Source organism: Schistocerca piceifrons, chromosome 1, assembly GCF_021461385.2.
Source record: "Schistocerca piceifrons isolate TAMUIC-IGC-003096 chromosome 1, iqSchPice1.1, whole genome shotgun sequence".
In the NCBI taxonomy this organism is placed as follows: Eukaryota; Metazoa; Arthropoda; class Insecta; order Orthoptera; family Acrididae; genus Schistocerca; species Schistocerca piceifrons.
The window spans coordinates 90,023,308-90,050,805 of record NC_060138.1 but is presented as its reverse complement, the minus strand read 5'-3'; the positions used below and the strand labels follow the sequence as shown (position 1 = coordinate 90,050,805).

At 38.1% G+C, this 27,498-nt stretch overlaps 1 protein-coding gene across 1 annotated transcript in view; it reads right to left on the bottom strand.

Moving 5' to 3' along the window:
- Positions 1-470: 470 nt before the first annotated feature.
- Positions 471-27,498, bottom strand: part of LOC124790149 (extracellular matrix organizing protein FRAS1-like) — a 210,898-nt gene continuing 183,870 nt past the window's right edge. Inside the window, exons 16-17 of the mRNA XM_047257744.1 lie at positions 21,394-21,561; positions 471-2,197 (exon numbers count right to left, since the gene is read on the bottom strand). Of these exons, the coding sequence (XP_047113700.1) occupies positions 2,006-2,197; positions 21,394-21,561 (360 nt within the window). The 3' untranslated portion in view covers positions 471-2,005. The remainder of the gene's footprint in view (positions 2,198-21,393; positions 21,562-27,498) is intronic.

Here is a 27,498-nt window from a genome sequence, read left to right as displayed (position 1 = left end):
CAACTCGGTGTAACATTTGGCACCAACTAACAACATTGAAGTACTCTCAGGTAGCAGACGGGTGCCCAGGTTCCTGCCATATATAATGCCATCATCTTCAGTGGTTGGTGGCCTGCAGGTTCTTTATTGGTGGTGATATTCCAAGTGCTGCTCGCGCTGCCCACAGAAATATTCGAGGCTCCGGCTTCAGCAGTATTGATAGGCTATGATACTACAATATTATTGATTTATTTGAACCAATGCTTTAGTAAACCCTGCCTCCCCTCTCCTCTCCTCACTTAGTCTATGTCTGAGTTGTAAAGCATCAGACATCACTGCAGAATAAAATATGAAAGTCTTACAGATCTTTCATGACTGAGCATAATTACAATGGCTGTAGGTTTCAATACAGTGCTAATAAAGGATTTTTCTTTTTGTGGAACACTGTTTTCATTTATCATAGTTTATTATCAGGAAATTAAATAATAACATTAACTTTTTCTAACAATTTATTTCAATACCAGAAGTACAAAAGTCATATTAACATGCAGTTAAAATTAAATATTACCTTAATTTTTTAAAGTAATATGAATATACAGGATAATAAATTGTAACAGTTACCAGTAACTGTTTATGCCATGGGAAAGATTTGTACTGTGCTCCTTTGATTTTTCTTCATTAAATTCTAATACATTGGTAGTAGCAGTGACGACATAGTAGCAGCAGCAGGAGTAGTAGGTATAATAATAATAATAATAATAATAATAATAATAATAATAATAATGTATTTAATGGTGGATAACCAAGTTTGTAAAGTTATACATTCCACCAGTACAGAACTTATTATAAAATCCTAGAAGGAAGATATTTTCTTATTGTTAAAGAAACACTGTATAAGATTAGATAATGTGTGAGCTTGGACATAGAGCATTTGAAGTGATACCTCCTGGTAGAATTTACTGATTCCATAAATTAGTCTATCATTATACATGAATCACATTGGAACAAGGAAAGAGCTAACCAGCAACAAAAGCTCCCTAAAAGATCCAAAAGCCAGATACAATATAAAATCTGGCATGTGTAGCAAGTTGGTACAACACTAGTATACTCATATAGGGTGCAATAGCTACTCATAAATAAAGCTATACTATTGAGTTAAATATGCCATTGAATATAATATTGGGCTTAGATAGTCAATAAATTATTTTTGTGCTAATTAAATAAATGCAAGAGCAGCTGCATTAAATTCATTTGTCATAAATAACAAAAGGACTGAAGATGGCTTTTTAACATATTGGCTGTTTGTGGACTTGTGATATGAGTCATAGGAAATGTGTTCAATCTAAGCAGCTATCAAATTGTAGTAACCAGCAAAAAATGTTTTCTATTTGTTTCTCAGGAAACTGTATAAGTGGTAGCACTAATTTCCAAGTTTCGGTGAGGTGTATCTTAGGCCACGTGAACACTGGCATGATTAATTGTGCTGTGTCGTGCATAGTTGTTGATTACGCAAGATTGTATGTAGTGCACTGTTCATGGACATGAGTGGCTGGCAAGCTGGGTGTGACCAATTTTGTGGGTGCAACACAAATGTGATAGGAGAAATATGTAATTTAAGAAATTTACAATATGGTCACTGTGTTTCCCTAGGGAACATGGGTTGTCTGTGTACAGTTGTTTATCTTTCACTGTTTTATCTGCCTTTTTTTATAGAACTTAACACTGAAGCAACTATTAAGAAAGTGAGACAATCAGTAACATTTTTTTAAAACAATAATTAAATAAATCTGACAATTCTATTTCAGTTATTTGATTTTCAGCTCTATTGGTAAGTCAGAGATCTGTGTCCTTGGCAATTTTAATTCTCACTTTTAACATTCATGCAATATCTAATGTGTGAGATTACAGTTAATCTCAAAAAATACTAGAATCTATAGTTGTCCACATAGTTAGTTCCTCCTCTGTCTAAAAAACTTAATAGTGGCAACATACAATGATATCACTACATGAGGTAGTATTTATAATATCACACTTCAGTGCCTTCGTTAGAAGCAAGGTCATTCCACACAGTGACTGGTATAGCTCTCAGCAGCACTTGTTGCTTCCCAGTATTGGGGCTTTGCAGTGAGCTATTGAGAGGGGCAACGACATCAGAAGTAGGTTGCCTTCTTGACTGACACAGTGCTCCTCCCAGGCAGCAAGCAGTCAGAAGAATTACCTGGACAAGAAACAAAGGCATTATACAGTTGGATCATTACAGACAAGTAGATTCTGATAGCTAATAAATATAAATGGAAAATAAATGCTTTTGGTAGGATTTAATATCAAATACAGGGAAACAGAGAAACACTAATTACAGATGCCAGCAAAAATGTGCAGAAATGCTATATTAAATGGAACATTACCATCAGAGCTCTGATACCAGTGCAAAGCGGCATCAAAACTTTCTTAACAACTGCTTTTTTTTGTTATACAAGTCAGTCTGTACATCATGTCTGCAATTCTTAAAACAAACTAATTTCCAACAATTTTATTTTTGAACATGATAGATATGAGTTATGACTGTCAATTTATGTATGAATTGTGATTGAAATTTAGATGGAGTGTCATTTTTCAAGCACACATATAACTGGATCCTATTTCATTGCAGAAGAAATGATTATTATTGCTGAAAGAAAAGAAAGTGATGTTTGAAATCTGACACATATTGCTTTGTTTGGCGGTGGAATTAAAAATGCCGTCATTGTAGGACACTTAAATATGTGTTCCAAAGTGTTCAATATGTATGCTTGGAAATGACAAACTGTTGAAATTGCATTTACAACTAATAAATATATTGGCCATAAGTGGTAATTATGTCCAAAAATTATTGCTATTGCCCCTTTGTTAATCAAACAGTTTTATTGTGTGAAGAGCTCTGTACGTCTATATACATGACTGCATATTTGCAGAGTTTCATAAAAAAAGAGTACTTGACTTAATCACAGAATGTAGACATGGGATCAAAATATCACGTGCTAGAAAGATAGCTCTAAATTGTTTAATGAAAAGACTAGCTTTAATCTGATCCTGGAAAATTTACTATAAGCACTATAATGTGTCATCAAAATGGCAAAAACCATGTACTATGCACAAAAAATTCAAAATTCCAAGAACAAGGCAAGAAAAATCCAGAGCATTATTAGGCATGAAATGAATAAAACTGGCAAGGCAAATGATATTGAACTTACAAATGGCAGTAGAAGTGAAACAGATGATATGAAATGAAAACCATTGGCTATTAAATCTAATGGATTCTTCCTAACAGTAGCTGAGAACTCAGGGACATAAAAAAAAAAAAATTGAAAGAAGATTTATTTATTTATTTATTTATTCATCCGTGGAACAATAAATATTGTATGGATGTCATCAGTTTACAGCACATGAGCACACATTTACATTTACAATGAAACGGGTTTCTCATATTTTGTGTAGTTTTTATAACTAGTCATACACACATTTATAATTACATAATATTTTGGTGATAATGTCATATGTTGCTAATAATCTACATCTATGTTAAATATTCTTATACAGTATAACAACTTTTACTTACTAGAAAGGTTTTAAGCTTTTTTCTGAAAGTGAGGGGCTCATTTATTTCTTTAATTTCTTGTGGTAATTTGTTATACAGTTTTATCCCATTATAAAATATACTTTTTTGCGTCTTTGCCTTGTTCTTTCTATCTAGATGGAGGTGGTGACAAGCTCTTGTTTCATGGTCATGTATTAGGCGGTTTGTGTTGTACATGTTGAGATTTTTCTTAATGAACATTATGTTCTGAAAGATATACTCACAAGAAACAGTTAGAATTCCTAGCTTTCTAAATAATTCTAGACAGTGGACCCTGTTGTTGCTGTTTGTTATTATCCTTATGGCTCTTTTTTGTACTTTGAACACAGTTTGTATGTTACTGGCACTTGTTCCCCAAAACATTATCCCATAGATCTGATAAAGTTACTTAGACAAGTAACGTATACTACAACACAAGACATTAGTTTTGTTTACTCATTTGTTAGAGAGATCATGAAAATCATTAGGTTACTAAAAGATAGTTATTCTTCTGGTTATGATGGTATCTCAGCCAAAGTATTAAAATCTTGTGCTGACTTGGCAGCACTGTCCTTGAGATACCATTATAATCAGTCAATGAATCAAGGAATATTATCTGAAATACTGAATTATGCAGTAGTAACAAAATATACAAAAGTGCAGGTAAGTGACCTCTAATTATAGGCCAACTTCACTTATTTCCATGTTCTGGAACTTTTTTTCGGAGCCTTACAACAAAATACTGAAACAACTCAGTTTGGCTTCCTCAGAGACTTCTCTGCCAACCATATAATATGTGATCTCAAAAACTCAGTTCGTGTAGAGCTAAACGTAAAATTCTGCCAGGGAAATTGAAATGATAGTGCATTAAAAGTCTTCCCCATGCATGGATGAAGTACTATCTTAACAACAGAAAAGAGTGTGTCACATTAGCAAATGTTACAACGGGAATAAGATAAAATTCAGAGTGGGGAACCTATTAAATATGGTGTACCACAAAGCTCAGTGCATGGCCCAATCCTACTTTTGTTCTACATTAATGGTTTCCTGGGGAAATTGAAGAACTCATAGAAAACAGTAATGTTTTGATGTAATATGAGTTTATTGAGAAAAGTTCCAAACACATCCATACCATACGCAGTCAGGAAAATAATGGAAGAGGCTTACAACTGGTTCACAGCCAGTAGCTTAAACCTTAATCTTGCAATAACTCATACAATCCCATACAAATAAAAATGACTAACAGGTAACAGAACTAGAGATCAATAGGCATACACTGTATGAGGCTCCATGTGTGACGTTCCCACTTCAGATGGGTAATGAAATGATGTGACACCAGCATGTGGGTAAGGTAACAAGAAACCCCAACTCTGCACACTTTGCACTCAGAAATTTCTGTCTCATTGTTGACCTGTAGAAAAAATTGCTGTTACACTTTGACTACTTTTTCTCAGTTCAGTCCTATGACAATCTTCTGGGGCACTTGAGCTGAGATGAAATAAGAGTTTATTCTACAGAAACATGCAATAAGATTATTGTGTAAAGTTGTAACTGATGATCTTGCAGAGACCTGGGAGTCTGATGTTTACACACTAATACATATTCTCCCTAATGTTATTTGTGGTTAATAACAAGAGTGAATTAGGATGAACTGAGCAATTGACAACCATCTTGCTAGGATCAGAAATAATTTCAGTATAGACTATGCATCCATCTGTAGGATTCAGAATGAAGTTTTATATTCTGGTGCCAAAGTCTACATTATGTTGGCAGGAGCCATCTGGCAGGAAACTGCAAGTCCCCACACAATAAAGAATACATCTTTAGCCATTCCTTCTACAATATATCTGAATATCTGGACTCAAGAATGTAAATTCTGAGTAACTAATGTGTGTATCAGGCAGATCCTAATTTTATCAGTATGTAGACAGCTAATAGTGACCTGTCTAAAATTAAAATCATTCTTTGAAGTATTAGATAATAACAGCCCCTGAGTAGTATAGGAGTAGGATTGATGGAACATGATGAGTAAAGAATGAGTGAATGAATGGATGAATTATACCTTAAGAGATCCCTGTATAATTAGATTTGAGAAACATAGATTACAGACAAATCATTGTATGGGAGTCAAGGAAAGCTTTTTTTATTGTATATAAATATTAACTCAGGTTGTGGGAATGGAGAGCTATTTTTATGGTGTTTTTGTCACGTTCATCTGTAGTAATTTTGAACCATAGAAAACTTCTGTATGGTGATGAGAGCACAGAGGATAAAGATTGTAACTGCTTCATCATAGAGTGCCTTATCAACCTTGAAAAGATCAAAGGATGCACTGACTGCCCATAAACCACACACACACACACACACACACACACACACAAGGAATGGAGATCATGTTCTCATTGTTTGACAGTCATATAAAATGGAATGTCTTTGGAGATTTGAAATGGTGCATCAGAACATAAATGTATCAAAGGAAGCAGGAGACTAATCTTTTTAAATGTGTATGTATGTTTTTGAAGAAGTCCAAGAAACCTAAACTTTATTGAATCAAAAACACATTAATTTTTTCATTTAGATCCTTTAAGCCCAAAATCGGATCCTCAATTAAACACCCATATGCATTGCAAATACAGTAAGGCTCAGAATGGAAGGCAGTAATACTAATAATAGCAATAATAATAATAATAATAATAATAATAACTGCCCACCTCTGCAGTTAAAGTGAGTGCTTTTTGGGATAGGAAATGATATCTTTATTTACAGCTATTGTTACGTAATGGAAAATACAGTATGGAATAATGACAATATTATAAAAAAGGATAGTGGCTACTCAACATATGGCAAAGATGTTGAGTCACATATAGGCCTGTGGGGCCAAAAGCTTTGACAGTCTTTTCGTTGCGTCTATCTGCAATATAGCATCTCTGCTATGTGGTGAGCAGCAACTTTTCATAATATTGTTACATAAGGGTAATATCAGGCCAGCCACAGTGGCCGAGCTGTTATAGGTGCTTCAGTCTGGAACTGCACGACTGCTACCGTCGCTGGTTTGAATCCTGCCTCAGGCATGGATGTGTATGGTGTCATCAGGTTAGTTAGGTTTAAGTAGTTCTAAGTTCTAGGGGACTGATGACCTCAGATGTTAAGTCCCATAGTGCTCAGAGCCATTTGAACCATTTGTAATATCAGATGTGGTACTGTTCAGTGCATGTATGTTACCCTAGAATGAGACTGGAGTCATATTTTATTGTTTGTACACGTCTATACTTAGTAAAGCTCTCACATACAAAAAGAATTGCTTTTGTTTATGATGACATTGAGTGTCAAATAAATCTCAAGATGGGAGTGTCAACTTAGTTCAAAGAATAATTTCAGATCGTAACACAGATACTCAAGTAATCAGCTTTCTAAGGAATACATCTCACATACTTTAATAGGGAACATATTGCAGAAATGTGATCCTTTTTGAAAGAGAGGTAGCTGAGAGCACAGGACACAAGACAAAAATATTGTTGGTACTCTGTACAAGTCAAAAATTCTCTAATTTTACCCTTGAGGTCATTAGTGAGATTTAAGTTGGATAAAGGAAGAACCATGAACCATGGACCTTGCTGCTGATGGGGAAGCTTGCATGCCTCAGCAATGCAATAGCCGTGCCATAAGTGCAACCGTAATGGAGGAGTATCTGTTGAGAGGCCAGACAAATGTATGGTTCCTGAAGAGTGGCAGCAGCCTTTTCAGTAGTTGCAGGGGCAACAGTCTGGATGATTGGCTGAGCTGGCCATGTAACATTAACCAAAACAGCCTTGCTGTGCTGGTACTATGAACAGCTGAAAGCAAGGGGCCATGCAGCTTTACTGTATGGTTAAATGATGATGGCATCGTCTTGGGTAAAATATTCTGGAGGTAAAATAGCCCTTATGATGTCCAGGCGGGGAATACTCAGGAGGATGTTTTTATCAGGAGAAACAAAACTGGCATTCTGCAGATTGGAGCGTGTAATGTCAGACCCCTTAATCGGACAGATAGGTTAGAAAATTTAAAAAGGGAAATGGATAGATTAAAGTTAGATACAGTGGAAATTAGTGAAGTTCAGTGGCAGGAAGAACAAGACTTCTGGTCAGGTGAATACAGTGTGATAAATACAAAATAAAAGAGGGGTAATGCAGGAGTAGGTTTAATAACAAATAAAAGAAAAAAGAGCGTGGGTAAGCTACGAACAGTGTGGTGAACACATTATTGTAGCCAAGACAGACATGAAGCCCACGCCTACCACAGTAGTACAAGTATATATGCCAACTAGCTCCACAGATGATGAAGAAATTGAAAAAATGTATGATGACATAAAAGAAATTATTCAGATAGTGAAGGGAGAAGAAAATTTAATAGTTATGGGGAGCTGAAATTTGATAATAGGAAAAGTAGTAGGCAAATATGGATTGGGGGTAAGGAATGAAAGAGGAATTTTGTATAGAGCATAACTTAATCATACCTAACATTTGGTTTAAGAATAATTAAAGAAGGTTGTATATGTGGAAGAGACCTGGAGACACTGGAAGGTTTCAGACAGATTATATAATGGCAAGGCAGAGATTTAGGAACCAGGTTTTAAATTGTAAGACATTTCCAGGGGCAGATGTGGACTCTGACCACAATCTATTGGTTATGAACTGTAGATTAAAACTGAAGAAACTGCAAAAAGGCGGGAATTTAAGGATATGGGACATGGATAAACTGAAAGAACCAAAGGTTGTAGAGAGTTTCAGCGAGAGCATTAGGGAACAATTGACAAGAATGGGGGAAAGAAATACAGTAGAAGAAGAATGGGTAGCTTTGAGAGATTAAATAGTGAAGGCAGCAGAGGAACAAGTAGGTAAAATGATGAGGGCTAGTAGAAATCCTTGGGTAACAGAAGAGGTATTGAATTTAATCGATGAAAGGAGAAAATAAAAAAAATGCAGTAAATGAAGCAGGCAAAAAGGAATACAAACGTCTCAAAAATGAGATCTACAGGAAGTGCAAAATGGCTAAGCAGTGGTGGCTACAGGACAAATGTAAGGATGTAGAGGCATATGTCACTAGGGGTAAGATAGATACTGTGTACAGGAAAATTAAAAGAGACCTTTGGAGAAAAGAGAACCGCTTGTATGAAACCAGATAGCAGTTATAAGAGTCGAGGGGCATGAAAAGGAAGCAGTGGTTGGGAAGGAAAAGAGACAGGGTTGTAGTCTATCCCTGATGTTTTTCAATCTATATATTGAGCAAGCAGTAAAGGAAACAAAAGAAAACTCTGGAGTAGGGATTAAAATCCATGGAGAAGAAATAAAAACTTTGAGGTTTGCCAATGACACTGTAATTCTGTCAGAGACAGCAAAGGAACTGGAAGAGCAGTTGAATGAAATGGACAGTGTCTTGAATGAATGATAGAAGATGAACATCAACAAAAGCAAAACGAGGATAATGGAATGTAGTCGAATTAAGTCAGGTGATGCTGAGGGAATTAGATTAGGAAATGAGACACTTAAAGTAGTAGATGAGTTTTGCTATTTGGGGATCAAAATAACTGATGTTGGCTGAAGTAGAGAGGATATAAAATGTAGACTGACAATGGCAAGGAAAGCATTTCTGAAGAAGAGGAATTTCTTAAAATCGAGTATAGATTTAAGTGAAGTCATTTCTGAAAGTATTTGTATGGAGTGTAGCCATGTATGGAAGTGAAACATGTATGATAAATAGAAGCTTTTGAAGTGTGGCGCTACAGAAGAATGCCGAAGATTAGATGACTAGATCACGTAACTAATGAGGAGGTGCTGAATAGAATTGGAGAGAAGAGGAATTTGTGACACGACTTGACTAGAAGAAGGGATCAGTTGGTAGGGTACATTCTGAGGCATCAAGGGATCACCAATTTAGTATTGGAGGGCAGCGTGGAGGGTAAAAATCACAGAGGGAGACCAAGAGATGAATACAGTAAGCAGATTCAGAAGGATGTAGGTTGCAGTAGGTACTTGGAGATGAAGAGGCTTGCACAGGATAGAATAGCATAGAGAGCTGCATCAAATCAGTCTCTGGACTGAAGACCACAACAACAACAAATGAAGATGTTTCTTGGCTCTCATTGGAATGTGATTTCTTGGAATTCTATGACTAAAGTTCACTGTGGTAAAAACTGAATTTCTTTTAGAGTCTCTTTCTATAAATATTCTTTGCCTCTTCATTTAATCTTAATTGGCAACACACTCAGACTAACTAACAGTAATCAGGAATTGGTTAAATTAAGGTTTCGTAAGTGATATCCTTAGTTTAGCTTTCTTCTAGTAAGTCTCAATATGGCATCTGCCTTCCCATGGCATAAATTGTGTAATTCCACTTTAAATTGTCGTGAACAGATATTCATACATACTTGATGGTTGTGACTGATTACAATGACTGAACTGCAATTTTTTAGTTACATGTAGTGGGTCTTTCTGACTGTTTATGCAGATTATGCTACATTTATTTGTGTTCATGGCCAGATGCAAGTCTTTGGACCAAATGCTAATTGTAGTCAAACCCATCTGCATTTAGTAAGTTTTCTATTTATGTCACCTCCTTGTATGAAACTGCATTGCCTACGAATAGCCTGGTGGTGAGGTATAAATATAATTTTACACCGCCCACATATCTGTGGATTTAGCTTCCAGAAGAGAAAGAAAGCATTATGCTGAGTTGCAGAGAGGCACAACAAAAAGTCTGTCACAACATAAGCTTTTGGCCAACAAAGCTTTTGTCAAGAATGGACAATGGACAGACACACACACACACACACACACACACACACACACACACACACACACACATGCACGCACAAATGCAACTCACATGACCACACTCTTTGGCAGCTTGGACTATGAACAGCACCACATGATGGGTTAGGCAACCGGGTGGCTGTAAAGAAGAGGCTGGGGCAGGGAGTGGGAGGGATAGCAGGGTAAGGTGGGGATCGATAAAGTGCTGCTGGGGAAATGTGGAGGAACGAGGTGGAGAGAAGGGTATGCAAGCTAGATCCAGTCAGGAGGTTAGATGGAGAGTGGTGAGAAGCGGGGAGGAGTAGCGGAAAAGGAGAGTAGTAAAAAGACTGCGTGTGTTGGTGGAACAGAGGGCTGCATAGTGCTGGAATGGGTACAGGGAAGGGGCTAGATGGGTACAGACAATGACTAATGAAGGTTGAGGCTGGAAGGGTTACAGGAATGTAACCCCTCCCCCATCTCTTCCACAACCACTGTCAAACCTCCTGACTGCACCTACCTGCCATACTCCTCTCTTCATCTCATCCCTGCTTGCTGTCCCAGTGGCACCTTACCAACCCTCACCCTTACTCTTCTATCCCTCCCTCTCCCCTCCCCAGTCTCTTCCTTACCTCCACCCAGTTGCCACTCCCATCATGTGCCACTGTTCGTAGTCTGGCTTCAGCTGCCAGAGAGTGTGGTTATGTGTATGAGAATTGCATTTATGTGAGTGTGTGTGTGTGTGTTTCAGTTGTCTGTTTTTGACAAAGGCCTTGTAGGTCAAAAGCTTATTTTGTGACAGTCCTTTTGTTTTGCTTATCTGCCACTCAGCGTCTTCACCGTATGGTGAGTACCAACTACCATGTTCATAATTCTGTTACTTCCATCCTGGATTTTCCGATGTTTGATAATAAGCCTTATGAAACTCGAAAAGTAACCTTGCTGTGAAATGAGGGATATCCTACCCAAGATCCTTCCCACCCTCCTAAAGTGTTGAGCTGTCCTCCTTCCAATCTCCACAACATCCTAATTTATCCCTTTGCCACTTCAAACCCGATCCCTGTGGAAGACCCAGGTGCAAGACTTGCCCAGCACTTCCTATTCCTGTCCCGTCACAGGCTTGTCCCACACTATTAAGGACTGGTACACTGGCAAAAACAGCCATGTCGTATTTAGGATGAGTGGCCACTGCAAAACTGTGGCCAAGAGCATGGTGTACCACCCTGTGGTACAACTTGCTGTTGAACATAACCTGATTTCAATGGCTGCTTTACAACCTAGGCCATCTGGTTCCTCACTTCCACTACCAACTTCCCCAAACTGCATAGATGGGAGTTATCCTTACAACATGTTCTTCTCTCCTGAACTTATCCCAACCTCAACCTATGGCAACCTAGTGTCCCCACATCCTGTCTTATGACTGTAACAGTTGCATTCCAGTCCAAGCTGCTGGAGATGGCAGTCATATGCGCATGAGGTGGGCTTGCTTTTATGAATGTTTGTGTGTTTTCTTTTCTGAAGAAGGCTTTTGGCGAAGGTTAGATGTGTAACAGTCTTTTGTATCAATCTATCCTTTTACTAATGTTGTTGATAATCAATGTTAAAAGAGAGCCCAAACAGACAAGAGAACAAAGTAAATTCATGCCTCCACTCTATCTATCTCTATCAATGAAATCATTCACATACCAAAAACCTTCAAAAAATGCCCTCAGGAATTGATGATATTCCAGATGTTATCACAAAGGAATGTCTTACAAACAACTCTTGGAGAGATAATTTTGATAGGAACTTTATTATTACTTTTTGCCAAACTCACTGAATGAATCATATACAACATATTAAAGAAATTTCTGGACAAGAACAAAATGCCCCGCAGAGTTTCCATAAAAATAAATGCTTGACTAGTGCCATCTATAGCTTATTACAAAATGTCCTAGATGAACTGGACAAAAAACAAAATGGTGTTGATATTTTCTTAGATCTAAACCAAGCTTTTGACTTTGTGGACTATAGAATCCTGTTGGAAATGCTCCAAAAGTATTGCATTAGAGGCACTGCATTAAAATGGTTCTTCTCATGCATAACAAATCAGAAACAGAAAGTAGTAGTAACATACTAACTGAATGATAGCACTTGAACATATTTTTTCAAATACAGGAATAATATAAAGTGTAGTCCATCAAGGATTCATTCTTAGGCCTATTCTTTTCCTTGTGTACATAAAAGACCTAGATCTAAACATTGACTCACCAATAAATACATTGTTTGCAAATGATGCTAACATCCTTCTAAGAGATAAAACTGCAACACAACTACAAACAAAAATAAATAAAGCTACAGACCAGCTGAATGACTCGTTTGGAGGAAATAAACTAATAATAAATGCATCCAAAAGAACTGTTCTTAATTTCTGTTTAAAAGGGAGAGCCTTCAACATCTCCATCACAATAAACACCGGTGGAATTACACTCTCATTGGAAACAAAAATTTAGGCATATTGCTTCAACATGATTTTGAATGGCAAACACATAACAAAAACAAATATGACACTGAAGAAAGTATGCTACAGTCTAAGTTTGCTTACACGTAAAGCAAGCTTCAACACTGTTTGATTGCATACTTTGCCCAGTTCTGCAGTGTTCTACAGTATAGAATTATATTCCAGAGTAGCACAACTAACTCAGTCAGCTTCTTCACCAAAAAGAGGGCTTTAAACGAAATACACCATGCACAAGAAACAAATTCGTGCAGGCTCCACTTTCAGAAATCTTCAGTCCTCCCACTCCCCTACATTTTTACTCTAGAAATTTGCAGACATGTGAGAAAGAATTTAAAAAAGATAAATAAAACTTAAATGTGCATGAATGTGACACCAGGCAAAAAGACAAATTCCATGTCCACTCACTAAGAAAAACAGCCCTTAAAACCTCCACTACAAGTGGTGCAATACAAATGTACAACAGCCTGTCTCATAAAATAAAAGTTATTTCTTCATTTTCAGTATTTTATAAAACCCTAAGGGCATTCTACTTTGATCACAACTTCTATTCAGTGGCAGAATTTTTAGATCATATGAAGTACAACAGACTTGAAGCAAGAATACACAGAACCTGCTGCTTCTAAAGCAAGAGCAAATAGTGTGTGTGTGTGTGTGTGTGTGTGTGTGTGTGTGGAGGGGGGAGGGGGGGGGGGACACTTGTACATGAATGACAAATGACGTCTCACTATCTGTAGAGATTTACTGGTTGAATGAAGAATATATAATAAAAGAATGGAAAATCCAGGATGGAGTAATAACAATATTATTTTCATAATACTGAACATACATAGACCAACACAGGAAAGACAATACTGTTTCCACTGACCAGGAATCCCAAACTTTTCCTCTGATGGAATGGTGGTATTTGATACAATACACTATTTATTTTGAAGGTTAATAAAACATAAAATGAGAAAAACGTGCTGTATTCAGTGATTACTTCAATTTTAAATCATAACAAACAACACAGAAATCATAAGAGACAGCCTACATTACACTTGTTCATCCTCTGCTGGAATATTGCTGCATGGTATGGGATCCGTACCAGGTAGAATTGACAGAGGACATCGAAAAAGTGCAAAGAATGACAGATATCACGCAATAGGTGTGAGAGTGTCACTGATATGATACATGAGTTGGGGTGGCAGTCACTGAAACAAAGGCGGTTTTCTTTGCAGCGAAATCTATTTACGAAATTTCAAACACCAGCTTTCTCTTCCGAATGCAAAAATATTTTGTTGACACCCACCTACGTAGGGAGAAATGATCATTATAATAAAATAAGAGAAATCAGAGCTCGAATGGAAAGATGTAGGTCTTACTTTTCCTCACGCACCATTCGAGAGTGGAATGGTAGAGAAGTAGTATGAAAATGGTTCGATGCACCCTCTGCCAGGCACTTAAGTGTGAATTGCAGAGTAACCATGTAGATGTAGATGTAGACAATAAAATTTTAAGAAAACATATTATTCATATTTTTTGTGGAACATTTATTTACTTCCAGTGGAACACCAGTGTTCCACATCTATATCTACATCCGTACTCTGAAAACCACTGAAGTGCGTGGCTGAGGGCATGTGTCATTGTACCAGTTATTAGGGCTTCTTCCTGTTCCATCCACGCATGGAGCATGGGAAGAATATTTGTTTCAATGTGTTTGTGTGTGCTGTAAATATTCTGATCTTATCCTCCCGATCCCTGTCTGAGTGATACATATGGGATTGTAGTATATCCATAGAATAATAGTATATTCGTAGAATCATCTTTTAAAGCCGGTTCTCAAAACTGTTAGTACACTTTTTTGGGATAGTTTACATCTATCTTCAAGAGACTGCTAGTTAAGTTTCTTCAGCATTTCTGTAACACTTTCCCAAGAGTCAAGCAAACCTGATATCATTTGTGCTGGCCTTCTCTGTATAGTTCAATATCCCCTGTTAGCCCAACTTGATACAGATCTGACACACTTGATCAATATTCTAGAATGGGTTACACAAGTGATTTGTAAGCAATCTCCTTTGCAGACTGATTGCACTTCCCCAGTATTCTACCTATGAAATGAAGTCTACCACCCACTTTAGCCACAACTGAGCTATGTGAGCATTCCATTTCACAGGTATCTATATGAATTGACTCATTCCAACTGTGACTTATTGGTATTGTAGTCATAGGATACTACTTTTTTTCATTTTGTGAAGTGCTCAATTTTACTTTTCTGAACATTTAGAGTAAGTTGCCAGTCTTAGCATCAGTCTGAAATCTTATCCAAGATCTGACTGAATATTTATGCAGCAGCTTTCAGACAGTGCTTCATTATAGAGAGCTACATCATCTGAAAAAAGTCTTAGGTTATTACTAATATTATCTACAACATCATTAATATAATTCATGAACAGCAAGGGTCCCAGCACACTTCCCTGGGGTACACCTAAAGTTACTTCTGCATCTAATGATGACTCTCCATCCAAGGTAACATGTTGTGCCCTCCCTACCAAAAAGTCCTCAATCCAGTTACAAATTTCATTTGGTACTCCATATGAGCACACTTTTGACAATAAATGTAACTGTGGTACTGAGTCAAATGTTTTTTGGACATCAAGAAATACTGCATCTACCTGACTGCTTTGATCAAAAGCTTTCAGTATGTCATCAGAGAAGTATGAGTTGAGTTTCACATGATCAATGTTTTCAGAATCATCGCTGGTTATCATGGAGAAGGTCATTATATTCAAGATGTGTCATTATGTTTGAGCTCAGAATACATTCTAAGATTCTACAACAAATCAATTTCAAAGATATTGGATGATAGTTTCAATACGAGAGAAGGAAAGTTGCTACTTCACCATATAGCGGAGATGCTGAGCCACAATAGTCACAGTAAAAAGATTCACACAATCATAGCTTTTGGCCATTAAGGCCTTTGTCAGCAGTAGACACACATACACACACGCACACACACACACACACACACACACACACACACACACACACACACACTCACGCAAGCGCAACTAGCACACACATCTGCAGTCTCAGAGAGCTGAAACTACACTGCGAGCAGCAGCACCAGTGCATGATGGGAACGGCAACTGGGTGGCGGTAAGGAGGAGGCTGGTGCAGGGAGGGGAGGGATAGTATGGTGGCAGTGGCGGACAGTGAAATGTTGCGGTTTAGAGGGAGGGTAGGAGAGAAGGTGCGGAGGGGGGAGGGGGTAAGTAGCGAATAGGAGAGAAATAAAAATACTAATAATAATAATAATAAAGGAAATTAAAAGACTGGGTGTGGTGGTGAAATGATGACTGTGTAGTGCTGGAATAGAAACAGGGAGGGGACTGGAGTGGTGAGGACAGTGACTAGCAAAGGTTGGGGCCAGGTGGGTTACGGGAACCCAGGATGTATTGCAGGAAAATTTCCCACCTGTGCAATTCAGAAAAGCTGGTGTTGGTGGGAAGGATCCGTATGGCACAGGCTGTCAAGCAGTCATTGAGATGAGGGGGTATCATGTTTGGCAGCGTGTTCATCTACAGGTTGGTCCACTTGTTTTTTGGCCACGTAACCCTCCCAGCCTCAACCTTCGTTAGTCACTGTCTTCACCCATCTAGCCCCCTCCCTGTTCCCAATCCAGCACTGCATGGCTGCCACTTCACTGCCACAGCCAGTCATTTAATTTCCTTTATTTTTATTTTTATTATTATTATTTTTATTTCTCTCCTTTTCACTACTTACCCCCTCCCCCCTCCGCACCTTCTCTCCTACCCTCCGTCTAAACTGCAACACTTCAATGTCCGCCACTCCCACCATACTATCCCTCCCCCTCCCTGCCCCAGCCTCCTCCTCACCCCCACCCAGTTGCCACTCCCATCATGCACTGGTGCTGCTGCTCGGAGTGTAGTTTCAGCTCTCTGAGACTGCAGATGTGTGTCCTAGTTGCGCTTGCGTGAGTGTGTGTGTGTGTGTGTGTGTGTGTGTGTGTGTGTGTGTGTGTGTGTGTATGTGTGTCTACTGCTAACAAAGGCCTTAATGGCTGAAAGGTATGATTGTGTGAATCTTTTTATCGTGCCTATCGTGGCTTAGCATCTACGCTATATGGTGAGTAGCAACTTACCTTCTCTCATATTGTTACATTCCATCCTGGATTTTCCATTGGATGATACTTTTGTTGATCACTTCTACTACCCTTCTTGTAGATGGATGTGCCCTGTGCTTTTTCCAACTACTGGGCACAATTTTCTGTTTGAGGGATCTACAATATTTTATATTTAGAAGAGTACCTCTCAGTTGCACATTCAGTATAGAATTTAATAGGGATTCCATCGGGCAATAGAGCCCTGTTCAATTTTAATGACTTCAGCTTTTCTCAGTGCTACTGATGGTAATACTGATTGCACTTATCTTTTCAGTGGTATGAGGATTGAATTAGGATGATTCTCTCATGTTTTCCTTTGTAAAGAAACATTTGAAAAAAAAGAGTTAAGCATTTCAGCTTTTGTTTTGCTACTCAGTTTCAGTTTCCGTCTCATTCGCTAGGGACTGGACACTATCTTTGGTGTTGCTAACAGCCTTTACATATTACCAGAATTTCTTTGGATTTTATGAAAGATCATTTGACAATATTCTGCTATGGTAATCATTGAAGACTTCATGCCTTACCCTCTTGACTGTCAAACGCATTTTATTCAGCATCTATCTATAGTCCTATGCTTTATTTTACATCTGTTATACTTTAGTCTCTATTTCTTTAGAATTGTCTTTACAGTGACTGTATACCATGGATGACTCATGGAACACAGTTTGGGAAACTCTGCTATACACTCTAATGTAATAAATGTATGTTTTGTAAACTGTACAGACTATCATCATTCAAGCTGCAACAACACCTCAGTTTTTGAGTCACTTCTACCCAAAGAAAAACATTTAAGTACATTTTCATGGTCTAAAATTACTCCCCACAATATTAGTAAAGCAATTAACAAGCTTGGAAATTCTAAAACAGAGGAATGTTATGGAATGACTAACTTTGTCATAAAGAGCATAGCAAATAAAATTAAAATTCCATTGCTTTATCTAGCCAAGACATATGTGGCAGATGATATTTTCCCAGAAGCTCATAAAATCAGTGTTACTCTCTTGATATTTAAGAAAGGAGAAAGACACCTCCCTGGTAACTGTAGACCAATGACAATTGTTCCAATTGTATCAAAAATAATAGAAAGCTGTATACACAGACAAATATATGCGTATTTTGAAAATAACAGGTTACTGATTGCAAACCAGTTTGGCTTTAGATTAGATCTGTCAAAAGTAAAAGCAGCAGGAAATCTGTTAAATATTATACATGTGGTATACTTATATTCTTGAGCTAAGCCATCTACTGAGTGTCACACAATCCTATCTTAATAAAATTAGCTCACTATGGATTTAGAAATAAATTGTCAAGTGTATTTAGAACCTATCTGACTGGCATGCTACGCAAGTATATGCAAATAATTGGACATCACACTTGCTGAATATAAAAAAAGAAATACCACAGGGGTTGGTTCTTGGATCCCTTCTTTTCAATTTTTATATAAATGATTTCTCAAGTTATATACCATGTGAGAATGTGCTGTATTCCAGTGACCTCACACTGATAACAACAGATAAAAACTTAAAAAGTGTTCAAAATTACAACAGAGAAATAATCAAGATGACTAAACACTGGTGCTAGCCAACCAGCTGCCCATTAACAAAATAAAAACAAGTCTCAGAACAATGAAGTCTGAGAATAAGAATGTGAAGTTACGTGGACTTGAGATTTATAAAAGACTGTTGCATGATGGACACAGAAATTACTTAAGCAATAAATTAGCAAGAGTATAATTTTTATTATATAAATTAAGATGAATTGTCAATAAGAATCTGCTACTATACTAGAAAGCCATTTGTGTGTTCTACATCTGTGCCCCCCCCCCCCCCCCCCCCACCCCCCCTGGAAGACTTGCAGAAGTCTGTTCAGATCATTAACATTCTGACAGTCCCCAGCCTCTACATCTACAGGTGTATAATTTATCCTAGAGAAAATCTAAACAAATTAGACTAAGAAATCGTTCACATCTACACAACGTAATTGGGGGGGGGGGGGGGGGTACCTCAAAAGAAACCAAACTTTTTTTTTTTTTAAACGTATTTATTCACATTCAATGTACTCTCCACTTGCACTAATACACTTGTCTAATCTTTTGTTCTATTTTTCTAAACATTGTTTAAATTCATGTTTTATGATGCTTGACAGTGCCTCCATCATTTTTTCTTCACCTCAGCAACCTCAACAAAATGATTTCCTTTCATGTCTCCTGTCCTCGTCAGAAAAAAAGAAGTCGCAAGGGGCAAAGTTGGGTGAGTATGGGGGCTGAGGAACAGGAGTCATACTATTTGTGGTCAAGGGTTGTTGTGCAGACTTGGCTTTGTGAGAAGGGGCTGTGTCACAATGGAAGAACCAGTCACCTGACTGCCACAAATCAAGCTGCTTATGCTACACACTGTTGCTCAGTATTTTCAAAACTTCCAAGCAGAAAGCCTGGTTAACTGTCTGACCCTGTGGAACAAACTCTGAATTGATGACTCCTCTCATATAAAAAAACCAGTCATCATTGTTTTAATGTCTGATTTCACCTGACAAGCTTTCTTGGTGTGAGATGAATTTGAAGTCTTTCATTGGCTTTGATTGTTGCTATGATTCAGGTTCATAAGCATAGCATCAAGTTTCATTGCCAGTGATACTTCTGAAAAAAATTTTGAATCATTTTGAGACTCTTCTTTCCAAGCACAGCATGCCTCCATGTGTCCTTTTTTTTCTTCAGCAGTCAGCAGTCATGGCACAAATTTGGCACCCACCCTTTCCATTCCCAAATCTGCCACAATGCACTCACTGCACTGAATTGAAAGTCACTCTATCATCAATCTCCATTGACAATCCCATGAATTTTTTCAAGATTTTCAGGTGTTTGGGCCAGTGAAGGTTGACCAAAATGAAGTTCATCACCAATTGACATTTCACAATTTCTGAAGTGGAAAAACCATTCAAACACTTGAGTTTTCCCCATAGCATTGTCCTCATACACTCTCTTTAACATTTCAAGAGTTTCTGTTCCATTTTTTCTGAGCAAAAAGCAGAATTTCACCAGCATATACTGTTCACAAAAATCTGCCATTGCAAAAATGGCAATCACACAAAACAGTTGTGACTGTAACTTCTGCCGAAACTAGGCCTGACCTTCAGCAGTATCACTCAGCTTACTGATTCTGGAGTGTTTGCTCTATGTGCTCATAGTGGTAAAACATGGTGCTACGAAAGCTGTGCCCACCAAAAAATTAGTTTCTTTTGAGTCGCCTTTGTAATCACATGATAGATTTACCATACGCAAGGCTTTCTCACACACAGATTAGACAAATCTTCTTTGCAGATATAACTCACAAATTTGGGCAGCAGCCATTAAATTTCTGAATGCTAATGCTACTGGCTATAGGAAGTCTTTGAGGTTTTCATGACATTATTGTTCCAGAAGATAATGGAAGACCCTGTGTTGCCCATATTGCCCAGCCCTACCTCTACACAGAGGCTGTCTGACTGCTGCCCTGGCCAGCTCACTTGCCAGATCTGCCACTCTTTTAATACATTTGATCGTAGGTTGCCAGGAGACAGGTATGCCACCATTCACATTCCACTTAGATTGATGAACACTGGCATAGAGTTGAATCTGTGTTATATGACATGTCCATAGCTGACTTAGTTTGGCTCAAATCCAGATAGGAATATCAACAATGTAGAAGAATACAGATTGCTACTTACCATAAGGAAGACATGTAAAGTTGCAGACAGGCACAATTGTAAGACACTTACATAAAGCTTTTGGCCACAGCTTTCATCAGTAAAAGAGAGACACACACCATTCACACACACACACACACACACACACACACACACACACACACACACGACTTCCAACTCCAGCATCTCGGGCCGCGATGCAACTATCATGTGGGATGCGAGCAGCAATCAGACATGGCAGTCTAGTCCTGGTACACTCCATCAGACAGCATTCGTCTATCTCCCCACACGTACACTACTATCCTTACCCCTTCCCCACCCCCTCCAGATTGCTGCTTGCATCCAGTGTGATAGTTGCATTCCAGCCTGAGATGCTGGAGTTGGAAGTCTTGTGTGCATGAAGTGTGCTTTGTTGTGTGAGTGAATAGTGTGTGTCTCTCTGTTACTGATGAAGGCTGTGGATGAAAGCTTTATGTAAGTGTCTTTTAATTGTGCCTGTCTGCAACTTGATGTGTGTTCTTTATGGTAAGCAGCAATCTGTGTTTTCCTACATTGTTGTTAGTTTGACTCAATGCACACCTGGGTTAGAGCCATTGTTGCCATGAGATGTGACAGCCCTGTGTATTAAATTTCACATTCTGTACACCCCAAAATCAATTATAAATATTACATATTGTTCCTACCAAAAATTAGTTTGTTCTAGACGTACCCCAGCAGCTGCAATAAATGTTCCTGGAGCCAACACTTCTTTTGCGTGAGGTACATTGATGGATGGTTCAAGCAAAAATGGTTTTACAGTTGAGGCATTCTCTGGCAGTCCATTGTCTACACTTCTTGTATATCGTGTGGCACTTCTTGGACCAATACTGTACAATGCCTGTAGAATTAAAGAACATGTGCATAAAGTAAATATCATTAGCTGTTTGATGCCAAGAATATGTTTAGTGCCAAGAACATAATAATTTCACCCTTGATTCAGAATTTTTCCATTTAATTTCTATTATGTATGTGTTGTAATGTTAAATTTTTAGTTAGAAGACAAAATAAAAAAATTGGCCAAGTTTGAGTAGGCCTCTTGCATTGAGGGGTTCTGCACAAACTTAATTATGTATGTGGATAGATTATCAATCCTCAGAACTGAGGATCTCAATGATTTTGCCTGTTAATGATATTGATACTGACAAGATATCAGTCCCAGGAATTCCAAGACAATATGAAGATCTGTGCAGTAGTTCTTGATACTAGCCCAGACATACAAACAGAAGCAAGCAAGGGACTTATGTTTATATATATATAGAGAGAGAAGATTTAAGAAAATATTTTTATTACTTACTAAAATGTGACCACAATTTACATTTTATGTTGGCATGAAGTAATACTTTCTATTATGCTTCTGACAGATGATGAACGCAATGTAAATCCCAAAGGCAAAAATAGATTTTTATGTGATATAATTTTTCCTTTACTTGTACTGTAAAACCTTGCTTCTTGATGATTTCATGGTTCTAGGTCAATGGACGTACTCAATAGGTTTTAGTGAGTAAGTTTATGGATATCAAAATACGTGACATAAATGGCTGTATCTTTTGATTGCACTGACTTAAAAACTTAAATGTTTTACACTGTCAATGGATTGTAAATTTTAGTATGTGAAATGATTGTCAACTTGATAAGTTTACCTGTTTCTGAGAAATATGTTTCGAACAGACTGGCAGACAAAATATTTTTTCATTTGGTGTAACTTCTTGTCAAATTTAATTGTTCTAGCTCAATGGGAAATACTTTAGAAATTTTGATGAGGGAATTTGCAAATATCAAAATATGTGACATAAATCAGCATATCTTTAGACTGCAATGACTTAGAATTTTAAATGCTTTACACCACCAAGTGACCAGAGACGTTAGTATGTGATGTAAATCTGAATCCGATATGTCTACCCATTTGCGAAAAAAAGGATTCTTACCAGTGGACAGATAGACAGACAGACTGACAACATAGTGATCCTGTAAGGGTCCATTCTCACCAAGGTAGGGAATCCTAAAAAAATGTATTATAGGGTAAAAAAAATAGACACATTATGAAACTGAGAAGGGAGAGTCCACTTAACTTGTGAGCAACTGATCTAGATAAAACGGTCTTCTTTTACTGGTCACCAGTATGGCAGTCAAGCACAAGATAGGTGAGACCAATGTTATCATCACATTTGGCTGAGGCCAGATAGTTGTTGCCTGATGCATGGGGCACAACACTTTACACATGCCACCATTTCATGGGTGTACTATGAGTTCTTCAGTTAGAGGAAAATCAATGCCACTGGGGTGAACTGTCATGGACAATGACATGTTGATGACATGGATCACTGTTAATTACACTGAATGATAACAGTAGGTAGATGACAGTACTTCACTTGCCAGTTCAATGCTGTGTAGCAATTGTAGCATAAAGAACCACCACCTCTCTGCAACATACGGAAGCCACTGCTCCACACACACATCTTTGCTCACTACATGCCACAGGGCACAGAAAATAGTATGAGCAGGGGAGTGGGATCACTGGAAGCATGAACTACAGAAAAATGTATCTTAGGCTGACAAGTCACTTACTACAAACCAAGTGATGGTTCAAGTCTCTCAAAAACCACATGAGGTGGCACATTCTGCTTGCCAGCAGGACATCCTTTAGGTATTCTCATGTGGGGGGATGATCACTGAAATAAAATGGAGCACCTGGTACATCAACCACTGTCTCTCTGGTGAAGAGTACAGCAACATACTATGTGTTCATGTGCATCTGTTTGCCTATAGTACCCAGCAGGTGACCTTTATCCTCAGTGTGACAGTGAACTTCCTCATTGCTCTTTAACTGTACAGAATCATTTGAGCAACACTGCACAGACATTAGAATGCATTTTTGGCCACTCAGGTCACCTAACTTCTAATCCATTGAGCACATATGGCACATTTGAATGAGATGTCTATGTCTTGGATTTACTGCTGACCAGTCTTCATGAGTTTGGGTGGTAGTTAAACTGTCATGGATCAGGAGGGCTTCCCAGTGTGTCCAGTGTCTCACAAAGTCCATGTATAACACTACTGTCATAAATTCTGAAGGACTGAAGGGGGGGGGGGGGTGCTGCATATTTATAGATAGATGTCTTCAATTCATTTCCACATGTGTGTATGAACTACAGCAAAATTCAAACACAAAAAACACATTGATATGTTTTCGTGGAAAAATCAGTGTACTTGTAATGAGCTGTGTACGATACAATGCAGGAAGACGAGGAGGGGTCATTCTGAAGAGAGGCAACATTGTCAGCCAACTGGGAAAGAAGAATAAAAAGGAGAAGATGAAGAAGAAGAAGAAGAAGTGAGAAAGGGCCAGACTGCTTCATTCAAGACTTTTATGGTATTTTATCTATGTGACAGGTAGCCTTCTAAATGCTCAGTGTTTTTCTCAAAACAATTTAGTGTGTGATTGGCAGGTACTTAAACAAGTTGTGACAACTGCATGGCCTCATAACTTCTTCACATCATGTTGCAACTCCTCTGGCCTGAGAGCATTCAATGATTCATTTGTGAAGAGGGTCATAAAGCTGTCATATACTCTTCTGAGGCAAGCAGGCCTACAATTATTGTACCTGGTCTTTGATATCCCATATACTGACAGTGGGATGGAGCTGATGTTTGTACTGAGCCCACAAGTGTTCTGTCAGGGACATATTGGGCGACCTTGTTGACTGCAGGATTACAACACCATGTAGACATTTCATATGTATCATGTGGGCAAGCACTGTCCTGTTGAGAAATGGCACCTTAATAATATCACATGAGAGGTAATACATGAGGACAAAGGTAGTCTGTGACATACCATTGTGCCACTAGAACTTCCTCAGTCACTGCCAGCCATGACCTGCAGTCGTACTTGATGGTTCCCCACATCATGATTCTTCCTCTTCTTTTCAGTGATCACAGGCCCTGTAGAACAGGCACTGCATCAATGATCTGCTTACATCTTATTCTGTCTCTCACTGTCTCTTTCCATCCTGCTGGGATTCCTAATGCTGCGCCATCCTTCTCTGTGTCATCTTTCCACTGTGTGTGAAGTCATCCCAATGGTCTTGTTGTTTGGAGAGTGCCCTCAAATGCCTTCTTGGGAATTCTGTTGCTTCCATTCTAGCTGCATGCCCAGCCCATCGTAGTCTCCTAGTTTTTAATTTCAGTATGACAGTGGGTTGCTTCATTAACTGAAAAAATTCTGTGTTCTTTCAAACTTTCCAGGTATCATTCTCCATCACAGGCCTCCAGATTGTTCTCATCACATTTCTTCCAAAAGCATTCAGTTTTTCTCTTTCTTTCTTGGTAAATGTACAGCTTTCCTGACCATACAGTACTACTAGGCATATGGTGGTGGTACATATCTCCATCTTTGTGGGGATTAACAAAGCTTTACATTCGAATGGGCTGTTTAGAGCATACAGACATCTTGAGCCTGAGGCTATTCTCTCATTTATATCCAGTGTTATGACATTTTTACTGCGGAAGTGCAATCCAAGGTATTTAAATTCATGAAATTTTCTGAATATAGAATGGTGGTTAATTTAATAGTGTAGATTTTGGTTTATGACTCAACCTATTTCCATATATTCTGTTTTCTCTTAGGTTATCAAAACCTCATTTTACTGGCTCTGTGCCTGAGAGATCTGTACATGTCTTTTAGCTCTTATTCTGTTTCATTGAGTAAGACTACATCATCTATGCATGCCAGGAGTTTTACTTCACTGTGTTCAAATCAGAGACCATTTTAGAGCTGTAAATTACTCTCTAAAACCATTTTCTTCACTGCCAGATTGAAGAGAACACATAAAACAGTATCTCCTTGTTGTAAGCCTGTTTTCATTGGGAAGTTGGGGAATATGGATTCTCTGAACTTCACTTCTGCCTGTGAGCCATCCATGCACAGTTGTATTATCCTAATGATTTTACTGATATCCTAAATTCACTTAGTATGTTGTAGAGGCTACTTCTGTGGATGCTATCATAGACCTGCTGGAAACTGTATGTTTTCATTAAATTCCCAGTATTTCTCAAAATTCTACCACAGAATAAACAGATTGTTAGTTGTAGAATAGTTTGGTTGAGATCCAGCCAGGTATTCTTGAATAATGTTTTCTGTGTAAGGCTTAATTTAGTTAAGAATGATCATTGACAGAGCTTTGTATGTTATGTTCAGCAGACTGATTCCTGTGTAATTTACACATTTCATTTTGTTTCCTTTCTTGTGTATGGGGCAAATTATTGGAGTTTTCCAGTCTTCAATAATGTTTTAGTTTTTGAGATCATTGTGATAAGGTTATAAATTTCTTTGTGTAGTTTGTTTTCACCTCTTTTAACATCTCTGCTGATATCTGGTCCTTGCCTGCAGACTTGTTGTTTTTCAGCTTTTGAATGGTGTGTACCACTTCCTGTTCTGTAATGCTGTATTTGTCATTATTACTGTTGTTACTCTCAATCATTGCACAGTTGAAGGCTATGTGAGGGTCAGTGAAATTTAACATTTCTGAGAAATACTCTTCCCAGATTGCAGAATATCTTCCAGCTGTTAGTGTATTTTGATTTTTATGTTTTATGAATATGTTTTCACTTGGATAACCTGTCTTCCTGTTCTTTACATACTGAAACTGCGTCTTTGATCCTCTATTTCTGCTTTCCACTTCTATAGATTCCAAGACTCTAGTTAGATATTTCCTTTTCTCTGTTTGTAGAACTCTTGCTGTCTCTCACCTCACTGTGTTGAATGTCTCTCCCCTGTCCTCACTCTCCATATTATGCAGCCACAGCATCCTGGCTTTTTTCCTCTTTTGCACTGGTCTCTGACATTTTTTGTTGTACCATGTCTGTTTCTCCAGTTTCTCTTTCTTGCCCAATGTTTTCTCTGCTGCATCTGTTACTACTGTCTTTATTCTTTTCCAAATCTTCCCAACATTGTTTTCCTCCCCAACTTCTTGCAATGCTGTAAACTGATTAATAATTTCAATCATGTATGTTTCTTTAACAGACAATTCCTTCAGTCATTCTACATTAAATTTAGGTTCTGGCATGGATTTTGGTCGTTGATTCCAAATAATCTTGATTTGCCATAACATGGTCCATTTGATTTACAGTTTTGCCACCTGGAGAGCACCATATACCTTTGTGACTTTCTTTGTGAGGGAGCATCATGGAGCAAATTCACATATTCTTTGACAATGTGAAGTTGATCATTTGTAATCCATTTTCATATGTGGTGGAGTGCTTCTATGTTTTCCTGTTGTGGCAGTGAACATATCCTCTTTACCTATTTTTTCATTAAAATCTCCTAGGATAATTCTCACACCATGACACCAGGATTAAAACCACTGTACCTCTCCAAAACATCCAAAGGATGGGACCTCTCCCCAGATCGCTGCCATACTCTTCAGTGATGGCTTGCTGATGATGATTACCCAGGGCAGTGCAGGAATGCAATTCATTGCCGAATACAATGCAATGCCATTCATCAGCAGTCCAAGCTTCCTTGTCACAACACTACTCCAAATGCAGCCTTTTGTGTTGTGGTGTTTACTACCTAGTCTAGCTGCTGCTAGCCTCTGATCACTGGTGCAGGGTGACATAGAATGTTGCAGGAAGTCAAGTACTTCTCATCAGATGGCAGGCATAGATGCAAAGTGATTATGATATACTTGGGGCATATAACAATCTTCCCATGTGGTGATCAACAGAAACCTTGATGATGAATATTCCTGTCCTAACATTCCTGTGCAGTCCAATGTTA